The sequence below is a fragment of the Antechinus flavipes genome, chromosome 3 (assembly GCF_016432865.1).
Source record: "Antechinus flavipes isolate AdamAnt ecotype Samford, QLD, Australia chromosome 3, AdamAnt_v2, whole genome shotgun sequence".
Taxonomy (NCBI): domain Eukaryota; kingdom Metazoa; phylum Chordata; class Mammalia; order Dasyuromorphia; family Dasyuridae; genus Antechinus; species Antechinus flavipes.
Genome location: NC_067400.1, coordinates 284,804,972 through 284,832,333, shown reverse-complemented (window position 1 = coordinate 284,832,333; position 27,362 = coordinate 284,804,972). Strand labels below are relative to the sequence as shown.

Here is a 27,362-nt window from a genome sequence, read left to right as displayed (position 1 = left end):
TTTCTATAATAGAAAGCCCTTTCTAAGGCTTCACCCAGTCCTTTTAATTAAAACCATGTCAAAGCAAACTGCGCAGTATAAACAGGATTACTGAAACAACACTTTAGGGAAATTATTGTAAAACTTTGTTTCTAATCAAAAGAATACATATTAGACAAACTAGTAATTGGTAATATGGCAATTGCAGATACATACTCATAACCTATAAATGGGAGCAAATTAGGATGAGACAAGGATTGGAGAAGAAAATACAGAGGTACTCAATTTTATCTAAAGATTCAAAATTACAAAGTGGAGGAAAGAAAATGAGTGGTCTTTGTGTCAACTACTTTCTCTTAGCTCTGACATCTTATTAGCCATTAATGAAAGCAATAGCAACTGTATGCCTTTATTATTCAAAATATATCAAAAAGGATAGCTGACTTTCATGGGGGGAAATGAAAATAAATACTAGCATGAGCTTTGTCCTATTTTGTGTTTCATTTTCTCCGTTCTTTCTTATTTAGTAAAAAATAGTTCACAACAATTCTATGCCATTGCATTTTGTCAAATCTTCATGCACTCTTTGGAAAGAAATAGTATCTCATTTTCAGATGGCAGATCCCATCTCCATAGAGGACTCCTGAGGAATCTTTCAGCTTACATTCTATATCCATTATTTCTCATTGTTTCTCCTATGACAAGTTTGACTTCAGCTAAATGGGCAGGGCAGGACCTGAGGAGTAGAGTTGATTGGGTCTAGATGGGTTGAACTCAGAAGAAATGGAAGCATCTTTTATTTGGGATTAACATTTTTTTCTCTCAACAAATAATTTAAATTTATCAGGTAACTGTTCTCAAGTAGTACAGAAGATATCAGATCATGACAGAAATAGAAGCTTCATGATTTTGAGGGATATAAGAATCCATAGTATTTGTAGAGAAGAAAGTTATAATAGTTCTTCCCAGATTCTACCACATGTCTGTCTCTATTACATTATGTAATGAGAACATAAAAAAGTAAAATCTGGAATGATTAAAAGAACTAAGCCAGCTAAACTGAGAAAATATACTCTAGAACCAAATGTAAACCTACAAGCCACATGAGATTATAAAAGAGTCCTGAATTTTGGTACAGAGGCTTTACATTTAAATCCAAGAGCTGCCATTAACTGCTGAGACCTTGTAGGCAATTCATCAGGACTCAGTCTCCTCATCTATGAAAAAAAAAAAAGATATAAAAAAATTAGATGACTTCTAAGGTCTTTTCCAGCTCTAACTCTATGATGTAACTGAAATTTAAAAAAATAAGAGAAAAAAAAGAAATTGAGTCATATACTGAAAGAACAAATTAGCTTGTCTGAATATATGTATTCATTGTGTGGATTTCCACAAAATAAAAAGAGACATTGTAGTTAAGAGATATTATCAGTCACTTCAGCTAGAAAGCTTTTCCACCTAATCACTTTAAGAACACAGCATTCACTATATGCTCACTTTTGTTTTATTTTGTTTTTTGTTGTTTACTTGCTTTGTTTTCAACTTACTTGTTTAAAGAAAATCTTGAATAATCAGTATTTAAGCCATCTGGCTTTATTATTTAAAATAAATTGTCTTTTGCATGCTTTTGATGATTTCATTTCCTTCATCTTCATTATTTTTGCAGTTTTTAAATTTTTAGAGAGATGATTGTACTTTTATTTATCAAATTATTCAGCCATGAGTTTTATATTGCTGTGTAACTTTTTTTTCCTTTCCCACCAATCTGACTATATTTAATAGTACCTATTTCATATTTCATACTTCAATTCTTCATTAACCAACTAAAACTAAGCTCAAAGGAGTTTGATTCTTGAAAACAATGTTCTACTTGGTAGTATGTTGAAGTCTGCTTAACAGATATTAATATTTTTAATTTGTAAAATATGAATTATTTCTGATAAAGCCACTATCTCTATATATTTATTTATACAACTTCACAATGATGAAGGAATTAAGTATTGTCATGAATACCCATCAACTTTGGGGAATAGTACTAAAATGTTCTTTTGTACGTGATCAGTTTACTAATCCCTTATATACAGTGATTGAAGTACTCCATTATGTTAAGGTCCTAACGATTCCCTTAATCCATTTTATTTGCTTCAGGAGTATATGTTTAGATAAATATAAATATGTACACCCAGTCATATTATTGTATAAAATGGTGCAAATATATAATTTAAATCTCAGATGATTATATTCATTTTAAATAAAAGAATTAAGATCTTACATCTATTACTATACAAATCTATATCAAAGCATAATTATATAGTGAAAAACATAACCACAAAATAGTAACTACTCTTTGTAGTTTTTGATTAATTATTCTTTTCTCTTTACAAAATGTAAAAATGATTATGTATATCTACATGGAAAACCAGTCCAATTTATTTGAGCAAATTAGTCAATTCAGTGAAATGATTAGTCAGTTTATTCAAACAATTGAACTGACTTACTTTTCCCCATTGTTTTAATCAATTAATTCAGAAAATTAGACCAAGTGGTCAATTCAGTCAAAATAGTCAAATCAATGGAACATGTAGGAATTGCTGGAATTCCTAACTTATGAAAATTGATAGACAATATTGAATGATAGAGCTATCAAGCTATCTACAATATAACAATATAACCTGAACTGCAGTTTTGAACATGTTGGCAAAAAGTAATGTTTAATCATTTTGGGATGACCACACTATGTTCATGTTTAGAAAGCGCTCTTAATATGAATCTAGAGAGTAATTATTTCTCTGGTGCTCTCTCTTACACCTAATTTCAGGTTTTAGAATCTTTCACACATGTAAATCACTATTTTTTTAAAGTTACATTTTGGGACCCAGAAAAGAAATTTTAGGCTTAAAAGGGAATGGAAGGGGGGAAAATGAGATCATAGAAAGTTATTTTTTTTTTAGATCTTAGCTTTAGAATTAATTAACTCCCAGTATCCTACACATTTCATTATTTTTCTATTATCAATATTTTTCTTGCTCCCACCTTCTCTCACACCCTGAAAAGAAAGAAAGGGAGGGAGTGAAGAAGGAATAAAGGAAGGAAGGAAGGAAATTGGACCATGTATAAACTTAAACACAACATGTAAAACAAATTCCTACATTAGCCACTTACCAAAAAAAAAAAAAAAGAATAATTATATTTCTAAAGTACTTATTTCTCAATAAGATTTCATTTTTATTTTGTGTTTTGGGATCCCTGTGATATATAATGAAGGTAGTATCTCAGCTGCTCCATCCTATAAATTTTAAATAAGAGTATTAAAAAGAACTTAAAGAACTTGGATCTTTTTTTGGATACCCTCAGGAAGTATCTATAACATCCTATTCTATAACATGGGAAGTACTAACCCTAAATCCACTAAGATGTTAGAAACAGAGTATTGTTTTGTCTACTTGCTAAATTACTATTATATGCCCTTTTTGGTTTGAATGTGGATATGGAAGTGGGGTATTAAAAGTTATCAGTTACTGCATTTTTCTTATTTGAACTTCTCTTGGTAAATGTTAAAGCAGATGTGAAACCACAGTCACTTAAGTGTTCTTTGAGGCAGTTAAGATGGAATATGTACCCATTGTTTAGGATTCATGAAGTTAGAATGGCCCAAGGCTATACTATAGTGGTGTGACGGCATTTTCAATTAGAATGAAGCATGTTCTATCAGGTAGACTTGGATCTTTAAATTCCTTTCACAACTGCACATTCTACTTTGTCCGAATCTTATTTCTAGCAGTTGTAGAAATATTAGGATCTGTTTCAAAGAAGAATCCTGTTTTCATCAAATCCTCCCTATTTCACATATTCTTCCTGACTATTCCATAGATTAAAAAACTGCCTTCACTGCATACTTGAACATATAATGCCTAGATTTGGATGAATGTTACTTTGTATTTTATCCACAGGTATACTGTACAGCCAAAAAAGAGAAAGAGAGAGAGAGAGAGAGAGAGAGAGAGAGAGAGAGAGAGAGAGAGACAGAGACAGAGACAGAGACACAGAGACAGAGACAGAGACACAGAGACAGAGAGAGAATACCTTTTGGGTAATTTTTTTTCTTATAACCATTCCACATAGAAACTTCATCTTGTATTCATCAGGATTTGTAATTTCAGACTCCTCTTCAGACTGGTTGTATAATGGAAAAGGATACAAACATAAATCAAGTCATGAAATAGGGAAACTACCTAATGAATGAATGAATACCATATTTTACTTTGGAGTTGTGCCTAGTTGTTTAAATTACTTTTTCATTAGTGTAGTAGTTCTGCCACACGCTAAAGTAATTTGTAGATGTCTCTATGTTCAAGAAACATATTAATCTCTGCCATAATTGTGAAAAATATTTTTCATCCAGATTGAAGTAAGAGTGAAGAGGCAATTAGCCTTATAATCATAAGTTTTGTGGTTTGTTACACTGTTATTTTATAAATATTTATTTTAAAATTGACATAGGGCAGTTAATAGCAAACTGTGTGTGTGTAACTTTTATTTTAAATATAATGTTACAGGTGTTTAGGGTAATTGTAGATTTATTAACTTACATAAGAACTCAGTAATATCTTTATAAATTATTCCTTGAGGTCATACAAACCTTCCCTTCACTTATATAACAGACTGACTCTTCTAATGCTGTGGTGCTGATAAGAAGAGGGAAATTTTTGGGAATGCAGCTAATTCTAGGCTTTATTAAGTTGTGATAAAAGTATCTGCTTTGGGAGATGAGTGATATACATCACATTGATGGTATAACTTCAAAGCCAGACCATAAATTGACCTTGAAGTGCATAGTAGTTGATAACAACATCCAAATAATAAAGAAATTTTCTCAGTCTCGATACCAATAACCTTTGCAGTGTTTTCCAAGGATTTATTTGATCCTCAACATTTGATCTAACTACAGTGTTTTGTCTCTTTCAAAAACACAAATGCAATTTGCTTTTTGCTGATCCATTAATCCACATGTGTGTGAATTTGGAATCATTTTATGGGGTTTTTTTTTTTTTGAAATTTTCTTCTCTTTCCAAAGGGTGAGAGGAACTGGAAGAGACTCAATTAATTGCCACTTTCTGTGGAATAAAGAAATATTGTATGTTATTGCTACTTTCTAAATAATCAGTCACATTCTGATGCCAGAGGAAGAAAAAAGAAGGAAAATCCATTCCTATAAAGGTTAAGAGCTCCAAAAAATTTGGGTACTCTTAAGTAACATGAATTTTTTTCAGCCAATTCTACAGGATAAAAGTAACTAATTTTTTTCTTTGTGAATGCCAAACTAATTTTCTGTTTAAAAGTGAACACAGTAAATAATATTAAAATTATAACCATTTTGTTGTTGTTGTGTGTTGTTGTTGTGTGTGTATGTATTTTCTTTTTCATTTTAACCAGCCTCTTATACCTAGAAGTCCCACAAGCAGTGTTGCCACGCCTTCCAGCACCATCAGCACACCCACTAAAAGAGACAGCTCTGCTCTTCAAGACCTCTACATACCCCCTCCTCCAGCAGAGCCCTACATCCCCAGGTATAGAACTGAGATACTGTGCTTTGTTATGCGGCCTCTGATTCACAATAACAACTTGGAAACAAGCACAAGTCTGTGCTAGGGTTCTTTGCTTGAATGATTTCCAGTGCAATATAAAAAAGATTCTAGAATATCCCTTCATCCCACTCATCATATTGAAACATGATACTGACATGTATCTGTAACAAAATAATAATAATCTATGTTTCATGACCAGAATGCTCCAGATTCCCAAATTATTTTCAAGGTTTTTTTTAAATGTGGTAGAAAACATTATAACTTATGTATACTTATAAAAAAGAGATTATGAAGCATAAGCATTTGGATTTTCTAATCTTTGCACATCTAACATGTCTATTTCTATTGCCTTTTTGAAAGGTGGAAAGACTTTAAACAAAGTGATTTTAGAGCACAACAGCATTGATTTTTTAAATGTATTTTCTAAATTGACAGATCTTTCCTCCATTTCACTTCCAGACTCCTGCTTGAAATTCCTGACATGTCTGGAAATAAAGCTTTTCTGCTGTGATTCATTCTGTCCTGAAGCATTCTGATATTCAAACTGGTGAAATGCTGCAGTGCAGAAAACACAGAAAGGACTTAACATTGAATGTGAATAATTGAGAACAGTTGCAAGAATTAGTTTCCATTTTAAAAATTAACTGTATAGCATCTCAAAAACTCCATCAGACCATGAAACATGCCTTTATCCATTTCTGCGATAAAAATGTTAAATAATACAAAGATAAGGACAAATTCTTAATCTACATAATTGTGCCATGTACATCTCTCCATCCTGTCCAAAATACTAAGTGTTTCCAGCATATATAAATTGAAATCCCATATAATAAATTAAATCTCTCCATTCTTTGACTTGCCATACTTGGATACATCAGAGATTTTTGATACGTGTATATGTTAATAATGCATTCTATAAGTGACTATATTTAATATTTTTGTATTATAATCTTTACATTCTAAATTAAGCAGACATTTATTATTATAATATTCCCTCTAAATTCACCTAGTATTGAGATTCCATTATATCTGGAAGACATTTTAATTTTTCATTTGTAATATTAAACATGGGCATTAGTGACTTGGGAATTGAACAATATTAACTAATAATTGAACAGATTAACTTACTAACTTTCTTCACAAGATCATTGAATCTGAAAATGGAAATAGATCTTAGTGGCAATTATCTTAGATCATACCTATATATAGTACCCAGTCATCTAAACTTCCCTTGAAGACTTTCATTAAGAGGAATCAAGCCATTACCTCTTGAATCAGACTATTCCATTTTTTGATACCTCTAATCATTAGAAAAATTTTCCTTATATGTAGACCAAATTTAGCTCTCTGTACCTTCTACCCATTGATCCTAGTTTTGTCCTACATGACCAATCAAAAGTAGGCAAATATCTCTTCTGCATTGCAACATTATAAATATTGGATATAGCTATTAGTCCCACCCTCATCTGTTTCTGTTTTTATTTCTTCTGACAAAACATTTCTACATCCCATTATCCAACTTTCATACAGCATAGTCTCTAGTCCCCTATACTTCTGCTCATCATTATCTTTTTTTAAATGTGTCATCCAAAGCAGAACATTCCGGTTGCGATCTAAATTGGGACTGTGCTTTCCTATATCCTAGACAATGATTTTCTAATGTAACCTTAAATTACTTTATAATTTTTGCTATTATGTCTCACTATTAAGTCATATTGAGATAGGAGAATGATTACAGGATCTTTTTCATGCGAACCTAATCATATGAACCTAAGTTTTCTCTTCACCTAAAAGTATAACTTAACATTTACCTATATTGAATTTCATCTTATTATGTTCTATCCTGTCCTATCCCCATTAAAGTCATTTTTGGCTCCTATCTTAGAAAGAGTCATTTTTATTCTACTCCTTCCTATCATCTATGTATTAATTAAGCACACTTTTATTCATTTCTGTGATAATAATGTTAAATAATGCAAAAATAACAAATTCTTAATCTACATAATTACACAACTCTCCATCCTATCCAAAAGAATAACATGTAACACTTATTGAGTTCTTTGCTGAAATCTAGGAATCTTTATACAATATTTCTCTGATTTATACTCAAGGAAACAGTCCAAAAAGAAATTGTCTGACATTATCTTTTAATCATAAAGCTATACTGGCTCTTAGTGATCATCATTTCCCTTTATTAATATTTTCAAACCATCAGTTTGATATGTTTTACAATGCTTTGAGTAATCAAAGTCAGGTTCATTATATGTAATTTGAAGAATTTGTTTCCTTCCCTGTTTTTTTCTTGAAAATTGGGAATTTGACTTTCTTAGGTACCATGGTACATTTTTTATTCTCCATGATCTTTCAGAAATCATTGAAAGAAACCCAGCAATAATTCTCTAAGATCTTTTGGTACCCTAAGGTATAATTCTTCTGAACCTGAGTAGAACTCATCACTAACAACCACATGGCTGCATTTTCCTATTAACACTATGTTTATTCTGTCCTTTCCAATCCAAAAAAGCTCAAAATCCTTTTGACTTCTCTTTATCCTATATTATCTACCCACTAATCAGTACCTCTGTTATTTCTTCAATTTCCCTTTTTTTTAAATTAACTTAATAGCTTACTAAAAATTACCTCCACATCTAACTTAATAAAACTTTCCTTTTTGTCCAAAGCACTCTTCACCAAAGTCAGCTCATATTAAACAATAGTACTTATTATTCTTCTAGGACAATGCCACACTTTTTTATATATCCATTACTCATTATGTTTATCAATGAATTTCATCTGTTTTCACAGTGGTCTTTTTCAACTGCTCTCCCTTTTCTTTCCAATTGAAATTGCTTTTATTTTCTTATTAGAATTTCTTGAGCATCATATTTTTAAAGAAGACTTCCTCTATAGAATTTTAGTTGATAAGATATCAATTATCCATTCTCAGAAATTCTTTTAAATTTGGTCTCCAAAAATCTAAAATCTAAATTCTTCTTAGCTTTTTTCTCCTTTCTCCTGAATTCTAACATGAAACTATCATGTTCTCCTTAAGTTCTTAATTTTTTCTGCTTCAGCAGCCAGTTTCTCATTGTTAGTAAGCTCAAGTTCAAAATAAAACTTCCCCTTCTTTTGTCTGTCTTTGAAAGGACAAAATATCATTGAGGCAAGCTAAGAATATACTCATTATTATGCTTTTGATGGAGAAGAGCTCCAGCTGTGCATAACATCAATGTCCCTCATCATTACTATATATTGTCTTTATTCTAGACTTGTATTCTGTTTTCTGCAAAGCATACACAAATGTATACTCACATACATAGACACATGTATGTATAATCATACATACATATAAATATGTTTTCCTTCGTGGGAACTGTAAGATGTTATAAAGAAAATATTATTTCTATTTCTCTTTCCACTGATTGTGACTCTTTCTGTCATATTCCTCCTTCAAATTCATGCATTTCCTGATATGAGCATGGCTTCCTAAGGTATATTACTACTCTGCAAGCATCGCTTCTTTATTCTGTTCTCCTGGAATAAGAGTATAGTCTTCTAGTATCACATTATTGAGATGAGTTCTGTCTCACTATGTCTTAGTGATGAGTGTGAAGTTAAATTTGCTTCCTTGCATTTGGATCTTGAGTTTATATAATTTGTTATCCATATTATCCATTTTTGTTTTGTGAAAAGGCATTAGGTGCCATACACTAGAATATCATACAGTAGAATGTTGTACAATAAGGAATAATTAAAGTGTATGATTCAGATATGAAGTGGGTTATCTTTTCTTCTTTGTTTTCCTTAGTTTTAGCTGAAACTAGGAATGCCAGTTTATAAAGCCATTTTCTCCAGATGAATAATTCTAACAGATTAAGTAATCAGAACTAAAATAAATGTGTTTAAAAAAAAAAAAAGTCAATCCCTTTCTAAAGTGACGGAATTTTTCCCATTTTGCCTCTTCTTCCCAAATTAAAAGAGTCTTCTGTAAAACCAGCATATTCTCTTATTAAATAGAAGATATTTTAACCCATGAAAACATCAATTCAAATCACAAGATTGCATGAATGTGGTGAAGCTATAAATGAGAATGAGATAACATTCATAGTGAGAGTACAATGAGAGAAAGTTCTCATGAAAAATATCAAGAACTAGCCAGGGTGATCATATGAATCATATGGATCCATACACTAGTAGAATTCTTTCAAAGTAACAAATATTTCTCCAAAATGGAAAATTCACCACTTTTGACAGAATATAAAACATCTTAAATTCCAATTTAAATGAAATTAAAGTTATCATAGCCCTAGGGTAAAAATGATTGGAAGAATACATTTGTAATCCAGGTTAGGTAAAATACTTTTGATGTAACTTCTGTGCTTCTGATATATTTATCCCAGGAAAAGAAGAGAAATACATGTGTGTTGCTCAGATTTCTTTAAAATGGCAAACATTTGGTTCATTCATGATGAACTAGGCTATAAAGCATATTTCTAGAATCATAAAATGCAAATTTCCCATTCTATTTTTGCTTTATATTTACATGAAAATTCATGTAAGCATTATAATATAATTCATGATTTTAGACATTGCCAGATTCCTCTTCTGTGATATAACTTGAAACATGCACAATTCATATTTGGACAACTGTGAAATTTAATTACCGTTGTCTTATTTCTATTGTTTCTATTGTTAAATGATGATGAAGTAGAACTAGAATATTGTTGTCACTAATACATAAAAAAGTGAAGATAAAGAGAGTAACTGAAGTGATATTGTTATCATGGTTTTCCCTAGACCAGCTGGACAGAAAAAAAATGGGAGGCATTCAGAAAACAGATAACAACCTTGCAATTTAATTGACAACTAAGGTTCCCTGAGGATCTCAGCTTCTTCCTGTTTTACTTTTTTTTGTAGTTTTTCTACTCTCCTTGAATCAATTTATGATGAGCCATCTCAAGTTGGAAACCACCTTGGTTCATGGTCTTCCTTCTTATTAGACAGGTAGTAGACCATAATTATTTGATTTTTCCACATAATGTGGCTATAGTATAAAGATGGTATGAATTAGCCAAAACATATTTTTCAGTTACATTTGATTCAGCTATCTGTAGGAATTTTAAAGCCTAAATCATAAAATTTACAAGTGAGAAAGGACTTAAAAGTTTAAATAATCCTAAATAAGCCTGAATTGTAGAGGAGGAATTCTAACTCCCTTTATGGTATTCTCCCACAAAAATTTTCATAAAGCTAATCTTTTCTCAAAGACCTCCAATGATGAGACCTCATGATAGTCCATTCCATGGACTTCTCTAATTACAAAATTCTTCCCTATATTGAACATTTTGTGTGTGAAAATCTTTCAAATATATGAAATAGCATGTCTTCCCTATAGCTATTGCCATTTCTTTCAGCTGACCTTTATATGCCATGCTTTCAAATTCTTTCTCTATCATAGTCACCCTTTTTTGAATCAATTCCACCTTTTTTATAAGCCAATAATACTGATAATCAAAATTGATTGTGATACTTGAGATGTAGTGTGATCAAGGAAAAGACCAGTGGAACCATAAATTCACTTCTCTTGCTATTAACATTAGACATATTATTAATGTAAACTACAGTCACCATAGCTTTCATGGCTATCATACAGATAACTCTTATTAGACTTGCAAGTCATTATGACATCCAGGTCAGTTTCACTTGAACTAGCTGCATCAATTTCAAACCTATACTAGTCCAATTGAGTTCTTAAACTATATAGTGGAATATACATATTATATATAGATAAACAAATGTTTAAATATGAAGACTTTTAATGAATATTTAAGTCAGGTGAAGTATCAGTCCTCTAAGAATGAGAGCTATATGGGAGATTCATATGAATTTACCCAAGACTAGTGGTAAGGAAAATAGATAAAAGAATTATTTTTGCTTTGTAACACTTCTAGGATTCAAGAACTTTTATTGATTATTCTAAAAGACCTAAAAAGGCAAAATTAGTTTCCATTTATTAAAAAAAAAAAACCACATAGTTCTTCTAGTGGGCCTGAATAGTACCAATAAATTTTGTTTTTCAAATATGGACAGTATCAATAGGTATTGGGGTCAGTAGACATCTCTAACTATATATCTGAAGATTTCTATAAGCTTCATGTATTCTCAGACGTGAGCAATGAAGTAAACTTCCTTTATACATAGAATAATAAGAATTAATTTAAACAGCTGATTTCAACAAACTCTTTTTACCATTCAAAACATATTTAGACTTGTGTTTTTGATTCAAACTTTATAATACAGAATGTCATCTTATTTTTATGTCATTTGTTCATGTCAGTGTTTGGGATCCATTATTTAAAGAATCATGAAGAAAATAAATAACTGATATTGGACAAGGAACAAATGTGTTTTCATCTATAATCCATATGTTCCTAAAAGTATACCTCTCTGCTATTTTTATCCATTGTCTCTTGTTCTAACCACTGGAACAAAGTACCACAAATATTATTCATCTTCATTGTAATATCACCTTTGATACTAGAAGAGATCCATCATGTTATTTCCTACTGTCCATACCTGCTTCCAGTCTTCTCCATACTAAATACTTCTAGTTCACTTAGATAATGCATAATTTCAAGTCCTCTTACTATCTTTCTCATCCTTTTCTGGATGTGTTTCATTTTGCCAATGTTTATTCCCTAAAATGTGGTCCAGAACTGAATATAGTGTTATATTCATAGTCAATATAGTCAAACTAAGGAAGACAAAGCAGATTAAGATAATCAGCTACCTTCATTCTGGACATTATCCATTTTAATGTATCCTAGAATAGCATCAAATTTTTGTCTGAAATCTTTTTATCTTAATTATTATCCTATCTATAGGTCCCCTATCCTGTACTTATAAAGTTGTTTAAAAAAAAAAGAAACATTAGAACTTTATAATTATTTCTATTAAATTTCATCTTAGTATCTTCCACTCATTTTTCTAATATATTGAGATCTTTGAGCATCCTGTCATTCACCACATCAGTTATCCTTTCCAACTTTGTGTCATTTATTAACTTGATAAACATAGCACTTCCACCTTCACCTAAGACAATGGTAAAACAATAGAATAGCACAGGGCTAATGATGGAACTCTACACTGATCCTCTGGTGTTTTTCCTTCTATACTGACATTTTCATTCAATATTAATTTCAAATCTACATAATAATATTATCATTCAGTCTATATCTCTCCATTTTGTCCACAAGAAAATGTGAGATTCTTGGTCAAATGGCTCTGAAATCTGTCTGTCATTCCTTTAATATGCTTTCCAATAACCCTCTCAAAAAAAAAAAAAAAAAGATAATGAGGTTATTTGGCTCAATGTGATGAACAATTCCCTTTCGAAATGCTTCACAAATCACCACTTTGGTAAAATATTTTAGAACTCTGCCAGAAATCAAATCTTCCTAATTTAACAAACTGAAACTTGGAGGAACACACTTTCTTTCCCTTTCAATAACTGGAATATTTTTTCCTTTTCCAGTTTTATGGCCCTTCTTTCATTTTCTATTTTTTTTTCAAAGAGGGACACACATTTAATACTAAAGAAATTTAGATGGTACCTTATTTAGTGAATTCCAAAAATCATGTGATCCTTTAATGTGATTGTTAATATTCTTTTGGAATCTTTAAATAAAATAATAGAAATATAAGTGGGACTGAATCTGGGTCAAAATTGGCAGATCTATAGAATTATATTTAAAGATTTTGAAGCTGTGCTAATACAGATTTTAAAGTTTCTTTTTAATTTTTTTGATCATAATAGTGCATTTTTATTCCTAAAAATATGATTTGCTGTGTATGGAGGAGAAGCATAGAAGCAGCATGATAAGACCTGAGTTCCAATTCCATTTCAAGTACCTTCTAACAGAAACTAGAATAAATTATTTTACTTCTCTAAACTTCAGATTACTCCACTTTAAAATGGCTGTAATACTTTCCCTATCTACCTTATAAGGTTGCTCTGAATTTTAGAGTATGTATTATGAAAAGATTTTGAAAATTGTGAAGCTCTTTATAAATGAAAGATATTATTATTATTTCTTTTTCTCTCAACTCCTTTCACCTTCTTTTTGCTCTTTTTCCAAAATTCCTTTTCATTCTGCCTCCTTCCCACCCCAGGGATGAAAAAGGAAACCTTCCCTGTGATGATCTCAGTAGGCACCTAGTGGGCAAACCAGTGCATAAGGGATCCGAATCTCCAAATTCATTTCTTGACCAGGAATATCGGAAGAGATTTAATGTGGTGGAAGAAGATGCAGTTTTGTATTGCTATGAATATGATAAAGGAAGATCAAGTAGTCAAGGAAGAAGAGAAAGTACTCCAACTTATGGTAATTTTTTAAAATTCTCTCTAAATTTTGGTAGACATGTTTTAGCTGGTATTCATCTCAGACTCAATGAAAGCATTGATTTTCGAGCTTTGGACAACTTTTGAGCTTTAAATAGCTTATCCATTCTAATACAACTGTTCTGCTGTTGATTTTATTTTCCTTTGTCAGACATCATTTATTCCACCAAATGAGAAACATGAGCTATAAATGAAATTATGAGTTAATCATAATAGTTCCTAAAAGTACCTATTTTCCATCACTAGGAATATATGTAGATAGAAGGTGTTTAACTCAGGATTTTCTCTCCATCTTAAAGTGTTGTCTGGAATCAGGAGATCCAAAATCAGAGCAATTTGAACTTTTATCTGTTCTGAATTCTTTTTTTTAAAGGAACTCATTAAATATACAAAAGAATGTAATTGTTCATACTTTTTGTTTTGTTTTGGAGAAGTGTTATTAGAAAGGGCTGAAGATTTGTCTTTTAATCATGCATACAAATATTGAAAATCCATTAGTGGTTAATCTTACACTAAATTCTAGACTCATGTCAACTCTTTCATGAGTGTTCCAAGATTTACTAAAAATTTATTGAAATTAGGGTGCTTAGAGGAAATGTGTAATTATTTAAATAGAAAGTTGTCCAATACTTAAGGAAATTAGGCACTTCTTTGATCTTTCCTACTCTGTGTCTCAAGGATGTTATTATTCTCTCTTGAAGTGCTTGAGAAAAACCTAAAATCAGCATCATTCAAGCAACACATATATGTATAACTTTTTTCTTAAAATATAATATGTCACAAAAGATACCTAGAACTACAAAAGGAAACAGAAGAGCCTTTTTAAAATATAGTAGATTCTTAGATTTTTACATCCTTTGGGGATCTGCCTATTGAGTAAAAACAACTAAGGAATTTGTGTAAAGCTGTGTCTAAGGGATGGAAAGTACAAATAGTAATTTTTTTTAACTTCTCAAGTCTATATAATAGAAAACAAATTAAAATTTTGTGGAATTTGTTTGAGTATAGCTTTGTTTTAGTATTCTAGATTTCAAAATTATTGACTCAGAAAAGAACTCAGCAGAAATGTTTGTGGAATCAAAACATAGTTTTAAACCTGAGTTTTCTTGAAATCTCTTAATGATTATAATAATATAATATATAATTATATAATATTATAATATAATATATAATATATGTTATATATTATATATTATAATAATATAATAATCTTAGATGATTATTAAGTTAATTCATATGTTTATTTTAAATGTTAGTAAAGAATTCTATCACATATATATTTTAGACCATTTTCCCCCAAAACCATTGTATCATATTCTGTGATGCTATGCTATGTCATTCTTCTAAGGAGAGTGAGGATTTGACATGTAGTCTTTAAAAAAAAAACTCACCTCCCCTATACTGTTTTACCAAAGTTTATAAACAGTCTCATATTAGCCACATATTAATAATATATAGTTTTAAAATGTACATTTTAGGCCACTAAAGTTTAAAGCTGCACCCAAACTTTTGAGACATCTAGTATGATTTTTTTTCCTGATTACTCATAGATACTAAATAAACAATAATGACATTTCCTGCTCTGTTGTGAGGAATGCTATCTCTATGGTTCTATATTTCTCTCTCCCCCCAACCAGATGCACACATACATCTTGCCCCATCAAATAAGATAAACTTTAGTTAGATATTGGTAGGGAAAGGATCACAAGGTTAAATCCTCCAGTGAGTCTCCACACTGGGAACAAAGTTATTGATCCTGTCTAAGGAAAAGAGCCCACATTCTGACAATAAGCATAATTCCCTCCAGATGAAGACATTGATAATTATAACCTGACTTAGCATACTCCTTTCTCTTTGTGCCCCTAAAAATCTCTCCAGACCAGGCTATGTTCACACCAGAAGATGTGTAGACGTTCCTTAAGAGCTATAGACCTACTTGCAATGGCCATTCTCTTCTTAGCTCTGGCTGATAGAAACCTTGATTTCATCCATGCATGGGGTTTCCATTTTTTTAGTCTTTGTCTTCAGTATAAATTGTCAGACACCAAGTTACCTAATTGCCCCTAAGTTTTCTCAATTATCCTAATAACAGTAACTTTCTATACATACTGCCCCCAAAGATATTAAATCTTAATAATGCACTAAGATTTTTGAGAACCCAGCAATGCTATGAACAACATATAGACATGCAATCATTTTTTATCTTCAGTGTGTTATACATCCTCTGAGTCTTTCCTAATTCAGTTTGATTATACAGCCATTTATTAAGCGAATGCTAACATGGTGTTGTTGTCAGTGGAATAAAAATTTTAAAGGGACAAATTTTATCCTCAAACAACTTGTATTCACATGGGAGAGTGAGAAGTAAGGAAGACATATACAGAAATTACTGGTAAAAGGAAGAATGAGATAAGCAGAAAGACGATCCAAAGTCCAAATGTCCAAAGACAAATTTCATGAGGAACAACTCACTATTTATAACAGATGTTCAAGCCAATTGTGTGTATATATTACAATTCTGCTGGCCGTAAATATTTGACTAGTAATATCAAAATCTTTTGACAGATTTACCCCTTTGTTCATTTGGCCAGCTTGGTGATTCCATATTACCCTTTCTCTCTTTTCATTGTATGATCTTAAAACTCCCCTGAAATCAGTTATTTACTCCTTCTCTACAATTTGCTAGGCTGAGCTCATTATCTCTCCTCCATACCAATAGTTCTCAAAGCTGTCTCCATTTTCCACAGTTACTTTCATGGCTAAGAGATTAATTTTGATCAACCCAAAGGAAAGCAGTTGTGCTTACCACTCTGGATCCAAAGCATAGCCTAACAATTTTTGTCACTAACCTCCTGGCTCATATTAGCAATAAATTTTAAAATGTGCAATTTAAAAATATACATTTTAGGTCACTATAGTTTAAACCTGCACTAAGACTTTTAGGACACCTAATACGATTGTCCTACTATATTCTTGCCCAGTTAACAGTGCTCTACCTTCAAAACTGGGGATAAGAGAAATCAAACTGGTCTTGACATCTTTACCAATAGACATTTAAAAGACAAAAAAATTATGTACAGAGACCTCAAAAATCTTGATTCTATATACAAGACAGTCTAAAGAGATGGGGCTGGGTTTAACTTCAAGCAGGTACAAAGTCAAGAGCCACACAGCTTGATTCACAAAAAGTCCTATCCAAATCATAACAGCAAATTCTTCTATCTCAGAATATTTTTTCAGAATTTCAGTATATCTCAGACTCAAATATATAAGAGAAATAGATGCATGTCTAAATAAACGATCAATAGATAGTATCTTTATTAATGTCCTATAAGACTTTTCTTGTGTTAATTTTGATTCATGTTATCATTGTTTATGGGGGCACCTGATGCAGTGGATAGAATTCTGGGCCTGCCTGGGTTTAGAAAGACTCATCTTCCTAAATTCAAATCTGGCTTTAGCAAGTTTCTAACCATGTGATCCTGGGCAAGACATTTAAACATATTTGCCTCAGTTTCCTCTTCTGTAAAATGAGCTGAGGAAGGAAATGATAAACTACTCCAATATCTTTACCAAGAAAACTCCAAATGGGGTCATGAAAGGTCAGAACAAGACTGAAAACAACTGGACAAATTTTTTTTTATTATATTAAATTTTGAAGTTTTTCTCCTATGTATTTCTATTCCTGAAAAGAAACTTAAGGTAAGAGCTAAAGAATCAGCTTCTCAAAGCAGAAAGACCTATGTTCAAGTTTTATTTCTAACATTTATTGACCATTTGATCCCAGGTAAGTTAACTTAACTCTTTAGTATGCCAACCGATTCTAATAATATTATAACTTACAAAGTAATGCCATTCTCCTTTGGTAGAGAGAATTTCCTTTACCATTGAAATCACAAGTCCAGTTTAAACAATCATTCTCTTTGTATTGTCATCAAACATAAGTAATATATTTTAAGGCTGTTAGACTGCTGCAACATTATGCCAAGTAACTTTTATGACAGCTAGGTGACACAGTCAATAGAGTCCTGTATCCACAGTCAAGAAAACCTGGGTTCCAGCCCAGCCTCCGATATTTATTAGCTTTGTGACCCTAGTCAAGTCACTTAATCTCAAAATTTTAATGATAACAGCATTTACATCCCTGGCTCTTGTGAGGATCAAATGAGATAATATATGTCAATCATTTAGCATAGTGCCTGAAACATGATTAATCAATAATTGCTTATGAGAAATGGGAAACTCAAATGTATCTGAAAGCAGCAGAATCTGATGGATGAGGTAAAACTCTGGTGGGATATTGAAATTTTAGTTAATTATTTAACTAGAAATAGTAGTAAGTGACATCTAAGATATCACCCCTTCATATTGGAGCACTTAAAACATCAGGTGGGTCCCATCAAGAGGGTGCCAATGACAACAAAATTCTGATGTATGTAAAAGTAATGACAAGAAAATTGCTAAAGAGAACTACCAAAACTTAATTGTAAGAAAGTCTCTAAAGTGAGACCTAACTTAGATATTAACTGTTTTATCTACTCAATTCAATCAAACATTGAAAATGAAGTATATCCCTATTTCCTCTTGACTCTACTAGTTAGAATTTCATTGGACATGATGAATTAGAAGGCAAAATAATATCAAATTATATAATAATATATATTAATAAGATTTCCTAATTTCAAATTTTACATGAACTCAGTAACTGCACATATTACCCAAGAGACTTATGGCAAGTCATTTAACCTCTCGGAGACTATTTCCTCTACTGGTAAAAAAAAAAAAATTAGGATATTGGATTTGATAACTTCTAATTTTCCTTGTAGGTCTAAATTCATGATCTTATGAATATTCTCTGAGCTAAATCATGCCATTGTTTTCAATAATATTCCTGGAGCTTATTCTATTCCAGTTCTGTTTTAGGTAGGCTCTTCAGGCTAGAGTAAGATATGCCTAAAATTTTTGATTGTATGACATAAGAGAAATCGGCACAACTACTTGGCATGACATCCTCTTATCAGAGAAAGGGCTGTGGTCTATGAGCAAAGCAGAATTGAATTAGCTCAGAAGGAATGTGTGGTATGCAAAGTTGGAGAAACCATCCAAAATGTTCATAGGGACAATTTGTGTCCAACATAGGGCAGAGAATTTTGAGCTCATAATGGTCTGATCAGCCTCAATCGGGACACACTGTAACAAAGACTCTAACATAATGATGGCATTTTGATTCTCTTCAAAAAGGAAGGACAACAACCAACCAAAGCTTTGTAAGGGAAAGAGATAAAATGAGAGATTTCCTAGTATTGGAGCCTTTTTTTCATGCCTACATAATTTATGTTACATGCCATCAGAGGTCATCCAGATTCTCAGGGGAAAGTATGAGAAGAATTTGTTTTTAAATATAAAAGATATGAGAAATACCTATTTAGGAATAATTTTCTGTCAGGATTTCTATAGGCAGAGATCCTTAGGAAATGGACCAGCAGCAAATAAATTTCTTGATAATAGCCATCCTTTTCAGAGCTTATATTAACATAGATCTTCATTTTCATTCTAAGTAACCAAAGACTGAAATTAAACTTACTCTGTGTTATTAAACAAACATGAAATGTCATCCAAATCACCTTTCTAGCAAATGTGGAATGTATATATTTGATAATTTATCCCCAAGTAAGTGTAATAAACCTAAATGAATATAAATTTAAGTAAGAGTATTTTCATTTCTCCTTAAGTTTATGCAATGTGCCTTGGGGCATCATAGACATTTTAACTTAGATTCATAAATGTGTTAGAAATTCAGAAAAAAATAGTGGTTTGAAGTATTTCCTTTTCTAGTAATAATTGGCTTCATATTTTCCATTAATTCCTTGGTAGTAAGTTAGGTTCTTAGAGGTACTGTCTAGTAGATGCTTCAGTGTACTACAAAGTATATAGTAAGGTTTTCGTTCTCTTATCTCTTCCTGAAAAACTAACCAAAATGAAGTTATCCTGCTTAATTCCTTCCATAAATGCTTGCTAATATGTAGGCATAGATGAAAGCCAACACAGAGGGATACAAAGCAATAGCTAAGTTAATTGCTCATTACATACCATAGCCACTAGGAATACATTCTTTTCTCATTTCTTTTCTTTTACCTCCATTTTTTTTTCCTGTTATTCAGTCTCTTTCATAATTCCCTCTTCTCGCTTCATCCTGTTTTGAATCTCCTCCCTTTAAATATTTTCTATTTTTCTATTTCCTAGTCTAAACCTGAGGCCTTTTAGGAGGACCCAGTAGTGTCTTTAAATACCAATATCAGCACTCCATAGTGAATAAGTTTATAAGAGCATAGATCTAGAGCTGGAAGTTCTTGGCCCTTGAGTTTAATTGTAAACTCATTGGCTATAATAGTTAATGTTCACCTTTTAATCCTTGCCTGGGTCTGCCAATGTTTTTACTGTTGTTCCAGCTACTAGTTTAAGAGTTCTAAGATATCATTTATTTTGACACCTTCATTTATAGGAAATCAAGGCCCACAATAATTAAAAATTATATGAGTAGTAAATAGGCAGAGCTTGGATTCAAATTCAATTTAGCATTGTACTACACCAGGCTGTCTATTGCAATGAATTGGAATTTAAATAGATTTTGATGACTAAATTAGCAAAAGTGCAGCAGGTGATATTTAGAATGGGGAATCAGAAAAAAATCAAGAGGAAAAAAATATCATTTAGTTTTCAAAGATAGCATTAGTATTGCCACAAAAAAAAAAAGTGTTAAGGATGGGAGGATAAAAGATATTATTTTAAAATCAGCTATATCTTATCCCAGATTATGTCTTATTGTATTTGCTAATGCCCCAAAGCTGCTGCTTTCAAAATTTATGACACCAGTAAACTAAAAATGAGTCATTTAGGAAGGGGGTGAATCTACTTACTATGTAAGCCTTTCTTCTCTATCCCACTTGCAGCCACTCACACTACCTTGGAAATTCACCTAAAGACAGTCACAGTTGGTCAGTTGCCTTTGGGAAGAAATTGGACATTGTTTATAAAAAAAACCTATTTCTGTCATAACAAGTATTGATTGAAAGCTGAGTCAGAACTTTTCCTTGATTTATTTAAAAAATCCAGACCTCAGTGTAGTAACTACTAATTGAGAAAACATATTGTGATAGAAAATTATAACAAATTAAGTAAAGATTTTTAAATGCATTTGTCTTGTATTCATCACAACTGTACCCACATATATTTAAAAAACAGCAAGATGCAGGACATTATTCAATCCTCATGAGGTATGTTTCCCTAGATTAAAGGAATGTCTACAAATAAACTCCTTTTTGGTCTTCACAGTAAGCTGTTTCTTAGCTGCATATTAGTATATACTGAAGAAATGCTACCTATTTTTTTCATTCGAGAATGTTTTGACAGCAGAACATCAAATGCCATTTTCCCTTCATACATATCAATTGCTGGATGCTTTAAAAAAATTTTTTTTTAGCATTCGAATTGGATTACCTTAAATGTTTAAGAGAGGAAAGGCAGCATTATATAGTGGGTAGGATATTAAACTTAAGAGACAGTAAAATCTGGGTTAAAATTCTACCTCAGACACGGTGTAACACTGGACAAATCTCTTAAGTTTTCTGTGCTTCACTTTTCTCATCTGTAAAATGAGAGTACTGGATTCAGTGGCTATTAAGGTCCTCTCCAGCTCTAATGCTATTGTCCTATGGGTTTCATCTGGGCTAGGGTACAGGACACTTCATTGCCGATTCTTAGCACTCTTTTCCAGAGATATTCTATCTCTCCCACCTCATCTACCACTTTACTGTGTCTTGGAGAGAAAGGAAATTATAGTAACCCAGTAACATATTCCAAATTTGTCACTGTGTCAAGTAGATTCAGTCAAGTCCTATTTTATTCCTGATTCAAAAGCATAGCACATCCTGTTCTCTATGATTTTGAAACTATGTAATCTTCACTAACAGAAAAGGTGATGGAGAGTTGAAAAGAGTTATGAAGCATTTACACCATTTTGCAGAAAAGACAAAGAGAGTATCTGGAGGCCAAAATTTGCAAATTAAGTAGCATTTACTTTTTTAGCTGTTACAGACCTGGGATTGAAATGCTTTCACCAAATCACTAATGGGGAAATATGAGCCCAGGCAACTGAGCTCCAGATTCAGGTTCCTCAGTTGTAAAATTGGGCTCCTGATAGTTTCACTGCCTAGTTTACAGGACTGTGAAAAAAATCAAATAAGATAATGCATGTAAAGTGCTTTCCTGCTGTAAAGTGCTCCAAAGATATAAGGAGCAAGTAATAATTCTGTATTCTTACATATTGCCTTGTAATCAGGGCTAATGGTTAGTAAAAATAGTTCTGGGACCAGATATGATAGTAATGGTCAATGCACAAAATGTGGATAATGCAGATAGTTGTTAGAAAAGCAATTTCATAACCCACAGATTGTCCAGCAGGTGGTAGACTAAGCTGAGGTCATGCCCTAGTACAGAAAGTTAAAAAAAAAAAAAGTACCTTCAAGAAGAAGGTACCTACTATATCCAGGAGGGAATAATTTTCATTTTTTCCTCAAATAGTCCTTCATTTTGGAGAAAAAAAATATCTAGGGCATTTCTTCAAATTATTTCCATCCTGCGGGGTGCTTCCTGGGAAACTAACCTTATTATCATAGTTCCCCTCAGCAAGGCCATGAAGGCCAGGTCATAGCAACTGAACAATTAAGGGTTGCAGAAAGTAAAAGGAAGAGCCCCAAGGAGACATGAACAATATAGAATGCTCTCTGATCAGACTTTCAAAGTCTCTCCCAGGAGCAAGTTCTTTCTTGACCTCTGGACCTCACCAATTTAGTTTCAGACACCTGTAAACAATTTACTAACCTACTTTAAGGCTCTCTCTCCCTTTTGACAATAAAATAATGGCTAGAAAAAAAGAAGGTAAATAGAAATTCCAAAGAGAAAATTTTCACAAGATAATTCAAGAGAGAAAATGTGTCATCAAAATTAAAGAAATGAATTTTAAGAAAAGATCTTTCTGTTAGGTGTAGGGAAACTTTATGTAAGATCTGATAGAAAATAAAATATTAGGACTGAAAACAATGCAACTATTAAAAGACATAATAATTATCCAATATGTTAATCATGTTAAATGTGAGGAGCAGAAGTTCTGCTCTCACTAGTAAACAGGAAGAGAAAATTCATCTATCAATGCTGATTTAACATCACTTATAATCAATAGTTAGAGTTCTAAGTTATCAGTAGTATGATACAGATGCAGATCCCCATTCTCCTTCTTCAGCCTGAAGGGGTTCAGCTATCTTTTGTTCCCTAAATTAGGCTGCCTAAAAGAATAATGCTTCCTGACCTTTCTGAGAACTAAAACTTTTTCCCATTTCAAACTCTGACTTATTAGTAAATTTAATAACTACTAAACTGATTGAGTACTACTGATTGAGAAAATATAGTATGAAAAAAATTTTTAACAAATTAAGTAAGGCTATTTAAATGCATTTGTTTTTTATTCATCACAATTGTATTTACATATATTTGAAAAACAGCAGTACATATCTGTGCAAGACATTGTTCAATCTTCATGAGATATGTTTCCCTATTTATTATACCAAGTCACACTGCATATTTTACTGGCTAAATAAAGAACAAGATGATAGTGCTTAGTGGGTAAAAAAAAAAAAGTGAAATTTCAAATGCCTTGCTATAACAACAGCCGCAGGATGTCCTCAGAACTACTGAGTGGAGATAAGCTTTTTTAAAATGTTGCTATTTTTGTGCCATAACATGATTTCTTTGGCAATCTGGTAAATCCTAAGGATCTCTTCTCAGAACAATGCATAAATGGCTAAAATAAAATGCATAAAATTATAAAAGAAACCAAATATACTAAAATACAGTATTTAAAAAAATACACATGTACAAGTTTATGGATCCCCACTGCTTTCATAACATCAAGATAATTGTGTTATGAAGATTTGAAGTTACAAAAGACCTCCAGCCTTTTCCCTTCTGTAAGAGGCTGCTAATGCTTCAATGGTCAGAGCAATGGACTTAGAGTCAGAAAGTTTGGAGTACAAATCAACTTCAGATACATATTAACTTTATGATCCTCAGCACTGTTTGCCTTGATTTCCTCATCTGTAAATTTTGTACCTACTTTCTAAGGCATAAGGATGAATTGAAATAATAGTTGTGAAAGTAAAGAACGAAAAAAGGAAGGAAGGGAAGAAGAGAAGCACAAAGGAAAGAAAGAAGGGAGGGAGGAAGAAAGAAAGAACTCCTTGGCATAGTGCCTTGCACAAAGTAATTAATATATAAATGCTCATTCCCTCATCCCTTGTCACCTGTCAAAGCATCAAAAATTTATAGCAGAAAGAGATCTCAGAGGCTATTCTGTCCACTCCCCTCATTTTACAGAGGAGAAAAATAAGGACCATGAAAATTAAGTGACTAGCCCAAAGTTACTCAGGGAGCAAATGACAAGCAAGAGTCAGGATTTGAACCAAGTGGCTATGTATGCCTCCTTTAACTAGGAAAATCTAAGAGGGACAACCTGCCTTTATATTTTATAGCATTATTGATGTTTACTAGGGGAAAATAAAGCCCCTCATGTTGTAAATTTGCTTAGTTATAAATTTGATGAAATATCTTTTAGATTATCCTGCATTTCTGTAGTAAATAAATAAATCTTTCAATCATAAGCCCTTGTGAGAAAGGGTTCATTGAGAAGAAAATCTCCATCAAAACTATGCCCAATTAAATATAGTCTAAATAATATAGTCTAAATTAAATATAGTTTAACTAAAATAGTCTAAACTAAAAGTTCTTTATGTCTCTAAAGTTTGACTTATTTCAGAAAAGTATCCCCTCTTCACGTCAGGGTATTAACCAATGATCAAAAAAATAACATAACATCCAGGGTGAAATAGAGAGATGCCTAACATACACATAAACACACATATATGAGCACACACCAAAAAAATGTATATTGATGGATAGATAGAAACATACATAGACAGATACATAGATTGACTTATAGATGGGTGCATAAATAGATAGATAGATAGCTAATAGATGATACTTAAGACAGATATATAAACACATACACATATATGTATATATACATGCATAAATTAGCAGTTTTATTTTGTGTTATATATGTTCATGTATATGTAAATGTGTGTACATATATAATTTCTATGTGTATTAGAACCAGACAAAATATTTGAAATTCCTAATTGAGGCTTGCAATATATTTTCCAATAGAAGAAAAAAGATAATGTATAGAATTAATTGTGTTAGGATTAGTTGAAGGAATCCTATCCTATTACTACTGTATTTGAGATACATTATAGTTTAAGTAGAATTTTATTCTTTAATCTAGAAATCTCAACACTATCCATACATTTTTTCCATGGAAAAAGAAATGTGGTCTGATTCCATATAACGAGACAATCCATTCAAAGGTGGAGTGCTTCCAGGAGAGATAATTAATATTTTATTTATTTAGTCTTTCCTAAAAATATAAAAAACTAAGAACTGATTAGAGCAAATTTCAGTAATGATAACAAGGACAAAACAAAATAGGGAAAAGACTGCCTAGAACAAACTAGATTTCATCAGGTCAATTGAGCATTATATCACTTCATACAGTGTTAGCTAGAAATAACCTTGGAGATCATCCAGACCAATCCCTTTATATTAAAGAGAGAAAACAGAAGTTTGGAGACTGGTTAAATGTTTTGTCCAAGGCCTTGCAATTAATTAGTGACCAAACTGGGATTAAAATACCAGTCTTCTAATTCCCAAATCCAGAGTTCTTTTTACTCAACACCCTGGACTGATGACATCTGTGAATAATCAATAGACCTATTCACGATTCTTTTCAAGAAATAAAAGAGAATCTTAGAAGTTCCAGAAAAGGACAAAAATTGTACCCACTATCCTAACGTGGGAGAAAAATGACTAATAATGAAAGATTGATTGGATCAAAATTAATAGCTAGGAGAAAATTAAAATTAAGAATGAAAATGATTTTCAACTGTCAAGAAACATAAAAGCTACTGCAGCATACCCTTTTAAAGAGTAAAATATGGCAGACTAATTTAATTTCTATTTATAGCATGGCTGCAATATGTAGAAACAAGGTTATAAAAATAAATCATTTCCTTACCTTTCTTTCTTTTTTTGATTAGCAATAGAAATGTTTTCCAAATAAAAACACCTGGCTAAACATCTTATAAGCAGAAAATAGCTATTGCATTTATCTCCTAGGGTTTTTTTGTGTGTGTGCTTGAGCATTTTCTAGGTTTTTTTTTCCATATGGGGATATTTTATTCTCTATGTCAACCATGTGTCTTAGAAAAAAGTAACTGGCAATCTTGCAGATCTTTATCTATTACATGGGACACATTGAGATGAAGCTTTGTGAAATGACTGTTTTCTTCTTGTTTTCTTCTTCTACTAGGATGTTCAAGCATTTTATAGTATTGTGTCATCTAGTCAAGGGAGGAGAGCTGTGAGTAAATACACTATAAATACCCAATATGGGGACTTTTAGGAAATTAGATCTAATATACATGTGATAACAGGATCATAAAGAAATACAAAACATAAAGCATGCAAAAATGCAATTCATGTGAACTAATTCTAAAGACTAACATTTTATTCAGTTTTATAGAGGTTTGTCAAAAATAAAATAGTAATATGATGATTTGAGATAGCCCTAATGCCTAGAATCCTGGAAACAATAGACTTTCATTTTTCCATGATTTTTTAAAAATTCTATTTGAAGTTCCAACTATCCCTAAATATAAGTGAGTTGACAAATTGTAATCAACATAATCTCTCCCTTTCAAGTTGGAAAGACTTCAGACCATTCACTGTATTCCAGTCTGCCAAGTTGTCATTTATATTTACTTACCATTTAATAGAAATTTGTAATTAACTCATGTTGCAAAATTTTATTACAATAAAATATGAAATAAGAAGCTAGCCCTAAAACCATTGGTATCTTTTGAAATTACACAAATAATGTGTTTACTTTAGAAAATTATTTCCAACACTGATGTCTCTATGGCTTTATTTTAAAAAGCCTCCATAACTTTCAAGAGTAATATTTTAAAATTTTAAATTTAAATTAAATAAAATGTAAATAAATAAAATTTAAATAAAAAATATTTTAAATTTAAATTTAAATTAAATAAATAATTTTAAATAGAAAATTAAATATTTTAAATATTAAAGTAAAATTTTAAAAATAAAATTTTAAATTTAAATAAATTTAGATAAAAAAAATTCTCAATTTTTGTGTGGTGTTCTCTTTTAATATTAAAGTAGCAATAGGCCTCACTGATTGTATTATCTATCTTTCTGCCAAGATTTAA

The 27,362-nt window shown here is 31.5% G+C and overlaps 1 protein-coding gene across 8 annotated transcripts in view; it reads left to right on the top strand.

Moving 5' to 3' along the window:
* The window catches only part of CNKSR2 (connector enhancer of kinase suppressor of Ras 2), a 310,360-nt gene that overhangs the window by 177,732 nt on the left and 105,266 nt on the right, over nucleotides 1–27,362 (top strand). For all 8 annotated transcript variants that reach the window (XM_051985120.1, XM_051985117.1, XM_051985122.1 and 5 more), the window contains 2 exons: nucleotides 5,413–5,546; nucleotides 13,737–13,948. In XM_051985120.1, the coding sequence (XP_051841080.1) occupies nucleotides 5,413–5,546; nucleotides 13,737–13,948 (346 nt within the window). The remainder of the gene's footprint in view (nucleotides 1–5,412; nucleotides 5,547–13,736; nucleotides 13,949–27,362) is intronic.